At 38.7% G+C, this 16,183-nt stretch overlaps 1 protein-coding gene across 7 annotated transcripts in view; it reads left to right on the forward strand.

Annotated features, from left to right (window-relative positions):
• Positions 1–15,968, forward strand: part of ACSL6 (acyl-CoA synthetase long-chain family member 6) — a 62,524-nt gene extending 46,556 nt beyond the window's left edge. For 6 of the 7 annotated variants that reach the window (XM_011969288.1, XM_011969289.1, XM_011969293.1 and 3 more), the window contains 4 exons: positions 2,895–3,038; positions 5,301–5,402; positions 6,316–6,387; positions 11,579–15,968. In XM_011969288.1, the coding sequence (XP_011824678.1) occupies positions 2,895–3,038; positions 5,301–5,402; positions 6,316–6,387; positions 11,579–11,716 (456 nt within the window). In that variant the 3' untranslated portion in view covers positions 11,717–15,968. The remainder of the gene's footprint in view (positions 1–2,894; positions 3,039–5,300; positions 5,403–6,315; positions 6,388–11,578) is intronic. The other variant, XM_011969291.1, reaches the window with a different exon arrangement.
• Positions 15,969–16,183: the final 215 nt, after the last annotated feature.

Raw genomic sequence — 16,183 nt, forward strand, 5'->3', positions numbered from 1 at the left:
TTTTTGTATTTTTGGTAGAGATAGGGTTTCAACATGTTGGCCAGGCTGATCTCAAACCCCTGACCTCAAGTTATCTGCCCATCTCAGCCTCCCAAAGTGCTGGGATTACAGGCATGAGTCACTGAACCTAGCCTGGATTTTATCCTTTAAAAATGTTTTAATAAAAGAAAGAAAAATAAAGTTATTTTTGTGAGGAACAAATGAGATTATGCCTGCAAAGCACTTAGCACAATGCCGGGCACATAGGAGATGCTTAGATGAATTCTTTGACCAGAAAACGGCTGTCACTGACACTGAGAACTCTTGCCTGGTGCAGCCCACCCCAGGAACCTCTTCTGTGTCTTTGGGAAGTACTAAGGTTTGGGTGGACATTTTGAGGTGTTGAGTTAATCAGGCACATGAATGATGTTGAGCCCATGGGGGGCCGAATGGGCTGGTGAATGGATCTGCCCCTGCTTGGGCCTGTGTACTTCCCTTTGAGAAACCCTCATGCCTGCCCCAGACAAAGATGTATCTCCAGTGAGTGCCCTGGCCCAGGGACTCTGCTTAGGGAAGATATGCATGATTAGACAGTTCCGAACCCAATGTGATGGGCATGAGCTGGGGGCACACTGGGTGCACACTCACCTCGGGAGAGGCAGAGGAGGACAGGCGCCTACTGCATCCAAGTCTTAGGATATGAGTCATGTTCCAAGAAGAGGGAGTGGGAAGGACAATCAGGGCGTGATAGTAATATATGCTGAGTAGAGGCACTAGACATGTGAAGCAACTAATTCCAACTGAAGACCCATAGGTGTGGGAGAGAGAGGCTAGTGAGGTCAGCAGGCCCTAAACACCTGCAGAAGGTGGACTGTCCTGTCGGCTCAGGGAGCTTAGGCTTCAAGCCCCCTCACTTGCATTAGCCCCTTCCAAGGCCCTGCACTTCATTTTACCTGGTTTTTCTTAAAGAGGGCCCTCAATATTGTAAAAGCTTGAAGTCTCAGAAATCCCAGGATCTGCTGCTGATGCCCTGTAACTTGAATGAAACCATCCACCATTTAGAGGGTAATATGAAGCAAATAAATGGATTCATGTAAAGCACTTAGTGTTGTGCTTGAGCACAGAGCCTAAAGTTGCAGGCAGGTAGTCTGTGAGAGTCCATTATTTAAATTATTATTTTTAAATGATTTTTGAAATTTAATTAAAACTTATTGCAGTTATTGAGATACTTATTTTTCTGTATTTCTCATGTAAAGCAAATCATGCATTCTTGACATAATTCAACTTAACCATGATGTGACTTTTAAAATAATATTTTTCTTAAAAATTGTGTTTGATCTTTCCATTTATATTCACAAATGAGATTGATCTGTAATTTACCTTTTATATACATCCCTATTATGGTTTTGTTGTCAGTTTATTGAATGAGTTGGTAAGTGGGTTTTTTCCCTGTTTTTTAGAAGAGTATGTTCAAGTTTGAATGATTCATTCTTGAAATTTAGGTAGAGATCATCTATAAAGACATTTGTGCTTTAAAAAATATTATTTTGAAATCATGTTAAATAGATCAAGGAATAAGTAAGCATAGTCTTCTGGTCCAGAAGGATCAGGATTCAAATCCTGGTTCCCCTAGCTCCTAGCTGTGTGGCTTTGGAGGATTTAACTAACCTTTCTGATCCTTATTTTCCTCATCTGTGAAACAGAGGGGACAACACTCAGCTAATGGACCATGAGGACCAAATAAGCTGGGGTAGGGAAAGCACCTGATGTCCAGCCTGGGTTTTGAGCAAAACAGAGTCTGCTCATTTTTTCCTTTTGGAGAGATTGCTCTGGCACTGGCAGATCAAGCAGATGGAGTGGAGACAGAGTGTGTGCCGAAGTCCAGTCAGGAAGTGGTTTTGCTGGGAGGAGGTGGATATGAGATGAATTTGTGAGCAAGGACAGGTGAGCCTGACCGCTGGAGATCCCAGGAGAGGCAAACAACAAGGTCATCTCCAGGTTTGGGGTTTGGAGGCTGGGGCAGGCTTGAGAAGCTTGGTCATGAGTTTCATATAGGAGCATGTTACATCCTCTGAGACAAACAGCCTAGTTTTTGAAGCATTCCAAGGGTATTTGGGTTCTGGATCTGGAGCTCAGTGAAGAGTTGGAAGCTTGGACTGACTTGGGAGTGACCAATGAAGAGAAAACGGTGTTTTCTCCAAGGTGCATTGTCAGTAGAGGTGAGGGGCAAGAGGCCTACCTAATCACCTTGGAAGCTCAAAAAGGTAGAGGAGAGTCAGGGAGGTGAGAACAGGTCCTGGAAGCCAGTGGCACCAGCACTCCGTGTCCAAGGAGGTGACCTGCCTGCTGCAGACGTTCTGCAGGGGCCTGTGCACCTAGTGCCATCTGGCATGTCAGGTAGGAGTCACAGGGGCTCTGTCAGGTCTGTGCTATATGCCAGGGGATGCAGAGGCTGCTCTTTAGGGGTGGAGACAGTAGCTGGGCAAGAGACCTGAGTTTGGTCTAAGGGAGTGAACCAAAGATGCTGGTGAGAAAAAGGGCAGCTGGAGCAAGGGTGTGTGCAAGAAGGGTGCCCTGATGGAAGGGCGGTGGGCCTCCAAGAAGGAGGAGGTGAGGATACCTGCTGCTAGGCATGAGGATGGCAGTGGTGGGAGGACTGTGTGGGTGGCTAACTGCTGAGGGGAAAGGACAGTGGCTGCTCATGGCCCAGCAGAGCTTGGATGCCATCAACCTGCGGTGCACAGTGGTTCTCTCCAGGAGCCTTGCAGCTCCCTAAGAGCAGACACAACAGATGGAAAAGAAATTGGGGCAGGGTCTGCAGGGTGGGGTAGGGCAGGGGGTTACAGCACTGAGGAGCGAAGGCTTCAGGCTTGAGAGTGCCATGTTCTTATAAAGCTGTTTGTACAACTCTACAGGCAGGAACTCTTAAAGTTATTGATCGGAAGAAGCACATATTTAAACTTGCTCAGGGAGAATATGTTGCACCCGAGAAGATTGAGAACATCTACATCCGGAGCCAACCTGTGGCACAAATCTATGTCCATGGGGACAGCTTAAAGGTGAGGCCTCTGGGCTTCAGCCCTGCCACATATCCTGGGCATGCTGAAAAACCCAGATTAAACATTAATCTCCAATCAGACACCAGGATTCTCCTCTGCATTTTAAAACATGAGAGAAAACTCCTTTTTAAAGGAGAAATCTTACTTATAGTTTGCTAAAATGTAATTAGGTCAAGTAAGTTGTCTGAAGTAGTACTAATGAACATTCCCATTCCTTTTTGCTTATGCTCAACCTACTTCCAAGGATTTTTGAGATAAAATACTAGAGCAAGATTCAGGGTTTCTGCTGTTTTTATTTTTTATTTTAAAAATTATTATTATTATTATTATTATTATTATTATTATTATTATTATTGAGACAGGGTCTCGCTCTTTCACCCAGGCTGGAGTGCAGTGGCATAATCATGGCTCACTGCAGCCTCAACCTCCCTCCTGGGCTCTAGCCATCTTCCCACCTCATCCCTTTCTCCCTCCCTCCCCATCCCCAATAGCTGGGACTACAGGTACACACCACTATGCCCAGCTATTTTTTTTTTTTTTTAACATTTGTAGTAGAGACTAGGTCTCGCTATGTTGTCTAGGCTAGTCTCGAACTCCTGAGCTCGAGTGATTCTCCTCCTGCCTCAACCTTCCAAAGTGCTAGGATTAGAGGCATGAACCATCACACTTGGCCTGTTTTGATTTTTTTATATATGCAAATGAACTTTACAAAATTAATGAGTACTGCAAAAAAATGTACTAATGGTACTAGTACTAATATAGGTTACTGGAATTCAGTTATTTGGAGGAGTTTTATACTTATTTTCCTTTCAATAGTATTTAGATTTAAAGTCAGAAAGATCATGAATAGGCCGGGCGCAGTGGCTCAAGCCTGTAATCCCAGCACTTTGGGAGGCCGAGACGGGCGGATCACAAGGTCAGGAGATCGAGACCATCCTGGCTAACATGGTGAAACCCTGTCTCTACTAAAAAACACAAAAACCTAGCCAGGTGTGGTGGCGGGCCCTGTAGTCCCAGCTACTCGGGAGGCGAGGCAGGAGAATGGTATAAACACAGGAGGCGGAGCTTGCAGTGAGCTGAGATCTGGCCACTGCACTCCAGCCTGGGCAACAGAGTGAGGCTCTCTCAAAAAAAAAAAAAAAAAAAAAAAAATCATGAATATATTCTATGATATCTAAGATATCAAATATATTCGCTCCATTATCCAGGCTGGAGTGCAGTGGCACAATCTCGGCTCACTGCAGCCTCTACACTCAGGGTTCAAGTGATTCCCTTGCCTCAGACTCCTGAGTAGCTGGGACTACAGGTGCCCACTATCATGCCTGGCTATTTTTTTTTTATATATATATTTTTAGTAGAGACATGGTTTCACCATGTTGGCCAGACTGGTCTTGAACTCCTGACCTCAAGTGATCTGCCCGCCTCAGCCTCCCAAAGTGCTAGGATTACAGGTGTGAGCCACCATGCCCCACCTGATATCAGATATATTCTATACTATCATTGCATTTCTATAAATATTATGAAATTATTTTCAAAGAAATGCTTTAAAAATTAAAATAGGCCTGGCATGGTGGTTCACGCCTGTAATCCCAGCACTTTGGGAGACCGAGGCAGGAGGATTCCTTGAGCCCAGAAGTTCAAGACCAGTCTGGGTAACATGATGAAACCCTATCTCTACAAAAAATACAAAAATTAGCATGCACCTGTAGTCCCAGGTACTCGGGAGGTTGAGATGGGAGGATCACTTGAGCTCAGGAGGTCGAGGCTGCAGTGAGCCATGATCATACCACTGAACTCCTACCTAGGCAACAGAGTGAAACCTTGTCTCAAAAGAAAAAATAAACAAAATGAAGAAGTCTTTCATGAATGAAAATCGTACTAATGAAACCATTTCAATGTGGTTTGGTAATGCTGGGAAACATTTGGTTTTTGGTTCATAGAATTTGGATCAGAGAGTTGTTTGATCAGCCTCCTAAAGATGTGCTGATCTGAGATTTGCATGAGAATCAAAGGTACATATCAGTCTAACTTTACTGATTCTTAATGTCTTTAAACTTATTTTTTATATAAAACTAGGGGAATATATCAGAAAATGAATAGTGTGATATATTGGCAGAAATATTTTATGACATGAACAAATGTTTTATAAGCATATACTTAGTTTTTGAAAAAGGTGGAGTCTGAGAATTTTAATGCTGGACCACAAATAACCACTTTAAATGCGTTTGTCATGCCCGTGTTCTCCTTTGGTGAGTACTACAGGCCTTTTTGGTAGGCATTGTTGTGCCTGACCCTGAAGTTATGCCCTCCTGGGCCCAGAAGAGAGGAATTGAAGGAACATATGCAGATCTCTGCACAAGTAAGGTTGGTATCTTGGGGCTGTCTCCTGAAAGGTTACTGAATGTTTAATGATGCCACATAATGAGAAGACAGAAAAGCTGTAGACCAGTGAAATTCAAGCTCTTACAGAATTTCTAACATTACTTTATACATGGTGGGGAGTCTAAACCAGAGATTTGTCTTTTTTTGTTACTGAAGAAACTCATATTTCTTCTTAGAAAGATTGACAAACGTTTGGATTTTAAGCCAGGAGACATCACAGAAAGCTCATCCAGCCCTGTTGCTTTGTGGCTTAGAGGAGAGTCCAGGGAGGGTGGTAACTTGCCCAAGGTCACACAGCTGGTTAGCAGCAGAGTCAGATGTGAACATAGGCTTTCTGACTCACCTACCATGCACCTTCAGATGGAAGGTGGATTTTGTGTCTACTGGGTGTAAACAGCTAGTCATGGAATAGAAAAAGTAGCACAATTCTTCCTGCTTAGAGTATTAGCTATTCACACCTTCCTGAAACCTTCTAATGGCACATGTAGAACTCTGTAGGGGAGGTCACTGTGCTCTGACTCAGTGCAGCCCCTTGAGTCATATGGTCCATTTCTTAGCAGTAACCATAGACCCTCCCTCTCCTACTGGTCCCTGGGCCTTGGGCTCATCTGGGGGTAGCAAGATTCACCAGGCTGACCAAAAGGCTGCTTTAAAAAAAATTGAGTGGTCCATTAACCCATTCATGGTCACTCCTTTGGCCATTTCAGGTACTTACTTGTCTGATGAGAGGTGGTAATTGGAGTGCTGCCAGGGAGTATCAGCCTCAGCTGTGGGCTGTGGGTTAGCATATGTTGGCACAATCACCAGTTGCACTTTACTCAAAAGTGTTGTTTCCTCTACCTCCATTTTTAAATGTGTTCTTGTCTTGTAATTTTTCCCATATGGTTTGATTCAGGATCTGAAGAAAGCCATTTTGGAAGATATGGTGAGGTTAGGAAAAGAAAGTGGACTCCATTCTTTTGAGCAGGTAACTGTTACCCTCCCCATACTTGTTACAGCCCTTTAGGCAGTGATGAAAATTAAATTAACCCATGGTGACCCTGACCTAGATTCCTGACTTTTCATGGTGTGGCCCGCCAGCAGGCTGTGCACCAATGGACCCCTGAAGGCCTGTTCCAAGCTGCCTCCTGAACCAAAATAGGTCACATGTCAAAAGAGATTGTACTCATCTTTATAATTACAAACTTTCTTAAGGCTAAGATAATACCCTAGCTATCACTAGTAAATCATGTGTATATTATCTGTCTTACAAACTTCCTGCATTAACGAAGACGACAGTCCTATCTTATTTTTATTTTTATTTTTATGGGGACTGTTTTCTTGGCTTCAGCAGACAAGGTTACCTGTTAGGAGGACATTGGAAAGATTGGTCTCCTCGGGCCAGTGATCTGTCAGCCCAGCATGCCCTCTGTAAAGAGGAGGAAACAGAGTGCTTTGGGAGAGGACACAGCAGTCCTCCAAGACTTTTTTTTTTTTTCCCTGCAAGGTTGGGTTCTTATTGTAACTGAGCTCATAAGCATACTTAGACTGACTTACATATACCATTTATACATCCTCTTTTGTCAAAAATTCAAAGAGAAAAATACTTCAAATGGAAAAATATTAATATACTGATTTTTTAAATTTCCTTAAATTTAAAATAATTGTTTTTGATACAAGTTTGTATCCCCAAATTTAATGACAGGGGTCTTCAAGTTTGACAAGAATCTTTAAATTTTGTATGTTCACTTAATAACCTAAAAACATTTAAAACCAGTTTAAAATATAAAACTCTTATAGTGCTTTAATTTTCAATTTAAAAAAATTTTCATGGATTAAAATTTTAATTTTTTAGTTTCAAACTAAGGAAATCTAAGCATAGTTTCAGGGTCTAAAAATACTGTTTTTCTTTTAAAATAGATCTTTACATTAATCCATTTTGAGAAACACTGCTTTACCCTCATCTGTCAGTATGTTTTAGGGCAATTTGGGCCTGGGTAAATAAATATTTTTTAAAAGTATGGAATCTGAGGCATTCAGGCAAGTTATATTTATCTTTCTAAAAGATAAAGGTCAATTTTGGCATACTAATTATTTAAATTTCCAAATATGCTAGAACTGACTTCATTGCCTTTCCTCAGTGGTGAGTTATGTGATGGGATCCTCTGTGATCATGTAGACCAGGGACCACAAATGAGTGGTCGTAAGCCTGGTTGGTGTGGGCCTGTGTGGATTTGAAGGGCTGGCTGCAGCCTAAACTGCAGTTCCCGCCGACATCCTGGTGCGTTCACAAGGCCTGCACGCCCCCTGCTGGTGTTTGGATGCGGGACCTGCCCCAGGGCACACAGAGTATATGACACCTAGATTCCTCTTCATGGAAAAAAATACCAACTCTTAAGATTATGCTTAAAAGGGACCTTTGGTTAAATTTCCAGTGTTAACCATTGCTCTAGTTAGAGCTTTCACTGAGAGGAGACATGTTCTTGACTTTCCACATGCCTTTCGCAGAGTTTCTGCTCTAATAATCTGCCCTCACCATGGTAACCTCAAATACAGGGAAGTCATGTGGGATCTCAGAGGCCTTTAGTTTTATTGCCAAGGCTGTCGCCTTTTGATTTTCTCTGTTCTCATTCTCCTCTTTGTTGGTCTATGGCATTCTCCCCACCACAGCCAGTGTGTGCCCTCAGCTGACCACAGGAAAGCAAAAACCAGGCCTCATGCCTGAGGAGGGTGTGCTCTCAGTTGTGATCCAAAGCCTAACATAAATTATTTCAGTTAATCCATAATCCATTGTCAGCTTGTCCTTTTCCCTCTTCCTCAAAAATGAATGGCCAATTAAGGCATAATTCTAATTAAACACACACACACACACAAATAACAAATTCGAGTTCAATATCCAGTTTAAGTCATTTAACAAAAGCTTTAGGAGTTCAGACTTGCTGGACTTGGTTGATCTGAATTAAACTTTGAATTAGAAAAACAATTGATGTAATTTAATTTCCAAGAACAGACAATTCCTAGAACTAGGCCAACCATTATTAATTTATGGAGATCTTTGAAAGATATGTTTTCATGAGTAGACAGGTGGCTGGGAAGTATTTGAGCATACTTAACCATGATTAACTATTTGTTTGACATTGATATGCCTTATTAATTTGCATAGGCAATATAATGTGAACTTTGACACTTGATAGATTTTTAAATTTCTGGCTAATTAAGCACTTACTAAAAATATTTTCTTGTATTTCCTGTCATTGAAATGAACACTTACCTAACCAATTTGCCTTTAAATAAAAAATGAACATTTCCCTAACTCATGTAATTTTTTTTACTTTATCTCTCCTGTCCTAAATTATTCATTCTGTATTTATTACCTATAAGCAGTATTGTGTTAAAGGATTTCATTAAGACCACTGAAAAACTTAAAACACTATGTCTCTCTAAAATTATGAAAAGTTTATGCTTTTATGAGTTGGCATAAATGGACAATTTTGAGGAATTTTATTCCAATGCCATATTTAAATGTTACAGTATTTTGTGAATTATTTTTTAAAATCCTGTAACATCTCTTTTCAGTGAAAAGAGTATGGTTTCAGGAAGGCAAGCTAACATTAGCCATCTCCTTTTTTCTTTTCCCAACAAAAACTTTGCTAATTAAAAAATGGAAATTCCAGTTTCATGAAGTGTTTGGCATAAAGAGAGAATAAGGACTCTCACACCTGTTTTTTACAAGTTCACAATTGGACAGTTTGGTTTTATGAGAAAATAATAATTATAAAAAATGAACATGTGCTTTATCATTGATTCACTTCTGAAAGAAACTATAGGTTTGTGGCCCATAGTTAAAGTCACTGTCAGTTAAACAACTGGCTGACTCATTTTTTTTCCACTTACTGCCTATAGTTTTTAGTCACTCAAGCAGGTCGTATAGGTATTTTCATAGAAGGATTTAAATAGTCCAATGGCCGTAGGTCAGATCAGACCAGGGACTGGCAGCCTAGCAGCAGTGCCACTCTGACCTGCTCCCTAAGGGACTGAAAGGTGATCCCAGAGCAGGCTGCCATATTGCTTGATCTTCTGCAAGGCTGTATTTAATGATATAGCCTTTTCTCAGGCAGAACTAGTTTGCAGACAGCCACATGGAGCTGCAGATGTCCCACTCAGCCATTTAGGTTTGAGGAGGTAGCTGGCTCAGCAGATATTCAAAGCTACCTGTTGATGCAGTTCTTTCTTCCAAAGATCATAATGTTTTCTTTTACATTTCTACTTAACCATATAAATGATATTATATACCTCTCCTTATGAAATCTATATTTCCAGTACTGTATTTTTTTAGTAGTTTCTGCTTGTCACTGCTGGCTTTTCAAAGATATTCACCCCAAGTTCCCATACTGAACATAGACTCTTGTCCCAATGACACAATGTTCTCTACATGCTGTTAGGAATGCAGACAAGCCAAAACCCAGGCTACAACACTGATAAATTATATCTTGGCATTTGTATCTCCTTTTTAAAAGCATAGTATTAATTTTAATAACAAAAGAAGTTGGATAGATGGTTTGCACTTACCAGAAGTCTTTATGTGATAGTGCTTCTGCAGAAAGAGAAATTTTTTTTTGAAAAGTTAAGGATATTAGCACTGTCAATTTTTCAGTTTTTCATTTTGACAGTAAAGGTTAGTTACTACTACATTAAATCCCTGTAACTAAGATTAAATTTGATTTCGATTGTGTTAATGTTTTCTTTAGACAAATCAATTTTGTCATCAAATGGTGATTTCTAAACTTACTTAAGTAGAACTTAGATGACATCTTATGTAAAAATTGAGCATGCACAAAACATAAGAGCAGTGCTACTCAGGTTGGTTTAGGGCTTGAGCCAGAGCTTCTACACACACACTCTTACTCCTAAGCACCTCACCTCATCCTCCCACCCTTCTCCATCTCCTTTCTACCCTTACCTATCTAAACCCCACTTCTACACCATCCCTGGCAGTGGCCTCTGCAGATCACGTAGTTCTCAGTGCACTATGGTTTAAAAACGTCTCCCTTGGGATCTGTTTGCAATAAATATTGGGTCTCCTAGGACGGTTTATGTTTGGTAACAACAAATTAGGAAAAAAGTATATTCTATAGGATACAAGGAACAGCAGCCCTATTACTTACTGAATCTGTGCTTCTTTGAATACCAAGCACACTGAGAGAGTTTTCAGACAAAACCCTTTTTACAATAACCATATCTGATTTTGAAACTCTTTTATTTTCTTTTTCTGATTTTGAAACTCTTGATGATACATATCTCTAGCCAAGATTTCCAGCTATTTACGGTGATATCTATCTTTAGCCATAGATGATACCATAAAGATGATGCCCATCTTTAGGCAAGATTTCCAGCTATTTAAATTGGATGTCCAAGTAGAAATCCCCTCAAAAACAATCTTCCCATTTCTCTTGGAGAGATCTCTCCAAAATGTGTATTCAGTCATACCATTGCCCTAACTAAAAATCTTCAGTATCTTACTATTGTATTTGGAATAAAATTTGCGCTCCTCCATAAACTGGCTCATCTACCACTTTAGCTTCATCCCTCACACTCTTTGCCTCTTATGTAACAAGAAACCACTTAGAGTTCCTTTTTCACACTCTGCCATTTCTCACTCCCATGGCTTTGTTTCGGGGTTGTCTCTGCCTATGATGCCCTTCTCCACCCACTTTTTCCCCTCTGCTGGTTAACTATAACCCATTATTTAACATCCATCTGATTTGGGAAGTCTTCCCTGACTGCCTCTCCCTCTCCCCTCCTATGCCTGAGATGGGTGCCCTTTATCCCATGCATACCATACTGATAATTGCCCAGTGTTTCTTTGTCTCCACTACTGGACGTGAATGTGCACTCCCTAAGGGCAGAGGCATTCATGATTCCTCTTTGTATCCTCAGTGCCTGGCATAGAGTAAGCAACTAATTCATTTCTGTTGACTGGCTAAATGAATGAATAGGAAGGAAAAAAGTTGGCTTTTAGATACGTAAAATGGGCTGAAGTGTTCTCAACATAATTTTGACTTAGCATAAGTCTGTATGTCAATATATCTATTCTCATATGCCTGTTTGCTTTTTACCATGTATACTATGAATACTGTGTTCTATTCCTGTTAAAGATGTATTCTGCATTTGGTTTTTAGGTTAAAGCCATTCACATCCATTCTGACATGTTCTCAGTTCAAAATGGCTTGCTGACACCAACACTAAAAGCTAAGAGACCTGAGCTGAGAGAGTACTTCAAAAAACAAATAGAAGAGCTTTACTCAATCTCCATGTGAAGTTCAAGGAAAGTTCTTCTCAGTATAATGGACTGTGTAGCAATATTATAGTTATTCTTGAAAGTAATGAGTCAAAATGACACATCTGAAAATGAATAAGCATCTGATTTTATGACTGAGCCTTTTCCTGTCCCAAGAGGTCTTTAACAATATTTTCTCTATCATCAATGAGTACACTTTATTTTTATTATTAAAATGATATTGTAGCGGGCTGCTAAAAATATCACAAATGGCAATGTAAAAATCAAGACATTTTCTCAAGAACTGTGTACCACTAAAAGTAATATATTCTCAATGTTCACAGAACTCCTATTAAACATAAAGGAAAAACATAAGTGATATATTGTACTTAATTATTTGTGAAATAGTAACCAGATGCAGTAAATATCTAGGCAGTGCGGACTACCTCATTCAATAACTGATTGTCAAGATCACAATTAAATCAGACTTCAAAAATTAAAGCTAGGTGTACAGAATCATGCTAAAACAAAACATGATAACTCATAGTCTATGTAACTTCAGATTCTTTAAACATGACAATCCATATTGTCATATGTGAAAGTTTTCTATCTGATTTTTACTTTCATTCATGAAAAATGCAAATTCAGAAATTCTTTTTTTTTTTCTTTTTGTTTGGAGACAGGGTCTGCTCTGTCTCAAAGGAGTGCAGTGGCTCAATCATGGCTCATTGCAGTCTCCATCTCCTGGGCTCAAGCGATCCTCCTGTCTCACCTCCCAAGTAGCTGAGACTACAGGTGCATGCCACCACACCTGGCTAATAGAAAATCTTTTTTTTAGATATTTTGTTCAGGCTGGTCTCAAGCTCCTGAGCTCAAGGGATCCTCCCGCCTTGGCCTCCCTAAGTGCTAGGATTACAGGCATGAGCCACTGTTCACAGCCAAATTCAGATATTATTAAAACACATGTCATATTTATATAGTAACTTACAAAGACCTTTCAATACGTTTTCTCATTTATTAAGCTCATTAAAATATTCAGGAACTATCTAGAAAAAATATAATGGAAAACTATTCAAGGATAGTATGTATATGTTCATGGACTTCTTATCATAATGAATTCTAAAAGACAACTGTTGACTCTACAATGAATGGATCCTTGAGGAAGACTTGGGAGAAGAAACTCAGAGTTATTTCTCAGGGTAGGCAGCAATTAATGTACCTATATTCCTTGTTGGGGTCTTCTAGTTTTCCATTCCCAGTGTGCCCACGCTATGCCTGGAAACCCTATATGGTTGTAATTCTGAACAATTTCACTTTTTTCCAGCAAGAATATCAGGGCAGAAGGTGGGAAGGAGAGGATATTATTTCCAGGGAAAATAGTTTTTCAACAATATAACTTGATAAACCTCTTTAAAATGCCCCAAGAAAACTTTTTGAGTCCATAGACAAAGAAATACTACCTAATGGCATAATTCTATTCTTAAAATCTTTAGAAGTGCCCAAGTTTACCCACTAAAACCTCCTTTCTTGCATTATGTATTTAGACCCACCCTGTATTGGGGTGTCAACAATTTCATATAACTAAAGTCCAGATACCATGGACAGCAATTAAGTGCCAAGCTATAGATTGTGCCTCTGAAAAACGAATGGATCCCAGGAAGCTGTTTTTCTTCTGTAGAGACAGGACTCTAACAGCATATGAACAATCCATATGCAATTCGTGTGTTAATTTAAAATATATATGCTCAGTGTTTGTAGTCTAGAAGCTCCTTTCCCTTGGAGCAATGCCAAGCAGTTTGCAAAAATAAATGCTGTTAGTTAAAAACCTCATAATCATATGGGCCTACTGAATAAATATGCATCAGTGATTATATACTTATATTTCAGTCTTGTCAAAAGTGAATCACAGTTTCATTTGATGTATTTACCCAGTCTTTTTATCCAGTCTTTCTTGGGCATATTCTCTCTGAAGACCCACTGTTGCACTTCTAAATTTGACATTTAAGAAATGAGCTAGTTCTATACACACTGATTTTTAAAGGCGTTTCTGAATAAGCTAATACTTAAAATGTCCAAAGTCACATCTGTATAGCATTAGATTTTTATATTTAATATATATTTGACTAATTAAAAGTGAAAATTGTTACCTGAACTGGATATTAATACTATTTTAAGGGCAAGTTGCTTACATTTCAATAACAACAAAAAAAGAAGCTGTTTCTCATTGTCCTCCTACTCAACTAAAATTTCATAGTTGACTTTAAGCCCAAAAGAATTTTGGACAATGTGACATAAACAAATAATTTAAAACTTATTTTGTTTTATTTATACTTTAAAATAGATATGACTGATTATGGACAACTTAAGATTTCTTCTTTTTGGCCAGGCACAGTGGCTCACGCCTGTAATCCCAGCACTTTGGGAGGCCAAGGTGGGCAGATCACAAGGTCAGGAGATCGAGACCATCCTGGCTAACACGATGAAACCCTGTCTCACTAAAAAAATACAAAAATTAGCCGGGTGTGGTGGCGGGTGCCTGTAGTCCCAGCTACTCAGGAGGCTGAGGCAGGAGAATGGTGTGAACCTGGGAGGCGGAGCTTGCAGTAAGTCGAGATTGTGCCACTGCACTCCAGCCTGGGCCACAGAACAATACTCCATCCCAAAAAAAAGAAAAAAACAAAAACCAAAAAACAGATTTCTTCTTTTGCCACTTAAAAGACCTTATATTTCTAGATTTCCAGGTCTATGTGGAAATCATCACACTTGGGCCAATAAATGGGTTAGTTGAGATATGCTGAGAAAAGTAAATAGTGTACCCTAAATATATTGCATGTACATTTATCTATTTCTCTGTTTAATGCCACTTAATTTTGTAAGAAATGAGAAATGAAACCCTATGTATCAATGGAAAAATCCTTCTTGCTTCAGATTTCCCAACTTTATTCTGGAGGAGAAAAAAATTTGTATTTCTCATTAACAAAGATAGAAAAAGGTGTTGTACTTATGATAGTCACATTCATATTGGGCATCAGATCCTATTTAAGCCTAGAAGTATAATACAGAATCAGTTCCTTAAGTGTAAATACGTTCTTAAATGTTTGGCCTTTTTATCTGTTATTCAAATGTATTAGTAATTCTCATATTTTGCAAACAGATCCTTTTGTGTATATTATAAAATATATGCCAAATCTGTTTTTCCCTTTGCTGTGGAAGATGTCTTTATATAATATTGAGACTTTCCTTGCAAATGGGAGAGGAGACTCTGGTCAGGTATAGTATGTAGGCCTAACCCCATGTATTAGGAACTCACAAACTCAGAAATGCAAGGATTAAACATTTTATGTCTCCTTCATTTACACAAGTCATGCTTTCATTCTAAATGTAGTTAAAACTACAAGTATGAGAAAAAAATAGAACTTTCCATTGGAATTTTTTACAATCAGGTAATGTTTTAGCAATTTGAAATCAGCACTTAATTTGATTGTATTACCTATTAAAGAACCAATAACCTTTCCTTTTTCTGCAGTAAAGAAAATGAAATATCCTTTATTTTCCAAATGTATGAAGCACAAATGTGATATAGTTATTTAAAATATAAAATACTTTAAAATGAATGTAAAGAATGGGAAAATATATTTTTTGCATGAAAACAGACTACTTACAAATGTGCTATCTCAGGAAAAAAAAGAATGAATAACCATATATAAAATTGGTAAACTATAAATTGTCTGTATTTCCTTGCTGGTTTTAATTTTAAGGAAGCATTTACATGAAAAGAAAAAGGGATCCTAGTAGTCTGAATTTCCTCTCAAGTATGCTAGAAAACACTTTCTGTGAATTTACAGTTAACTGCAATAAGAAGTGGGTTAGCATTCAAGTAAGGTCAATACCCCAAATGAGAAGCTCTTCAGTTAGAACACATTATTGGTTGTAACACAGAAGCAGTAGATAAATATTTGAAATATGAGCACTTCTAAACTTGGTCCCAAATGGAAAGGGTTTCATGAGGTGACGGTGGCTTTTAAACATTCATTTGACTGATTATTCTAATTTACCTTGTTAAATCACTGCAACAGTTGCATGGGGGAAAATGGATATTTTTTGAAGAATTGCTTATTCTACTTTCAATTTTTAAAAATTGAGGGGATTAAAATATTACTTTTTAAATATACATAAAAGTACCTTAACTGTAATTACATTTTCAGTTGCTTTGTTATAATAGCATGTATATTAAATATAAAATGCATTTATGAAAATTTTTGTAAAAAATAAAAGATTTTTCATTTCTCAAAGTTGCTTATAATTACTATTTTATATATTTATATAATATAATCCCCTCATGTGAATATATTTGGTAATTATCAATCACAGTTAGTGCTTATGATAAACACAGTATCAAGCTATATTACTAATCAGTATACTTTACATTCGTATTCTACGTCCTCTGTTAACGTTCCACAAACTCCAAGAACTTATGGTCCATCCAGAGAAGAGCTCCTTTGCCCAA

This window comes from Mandrillus leucophaeus, unplaced genomic scaffold (assembly GCF_000951045.1).
Source record: "Mandrillus leucophaeus isolate KB7577 unplaced genomic scaffold, Mleu.le_1.0 Scaffold88, whole genome shotgun sequence".
Classification (NCBI taxonomy): domain Eukaryota; kingdom Metazoa; phylum Chordata; class Mammalia; order Primates; family Cercopithecidae; genus Mandrillus; species Mandrillus leucophaeus.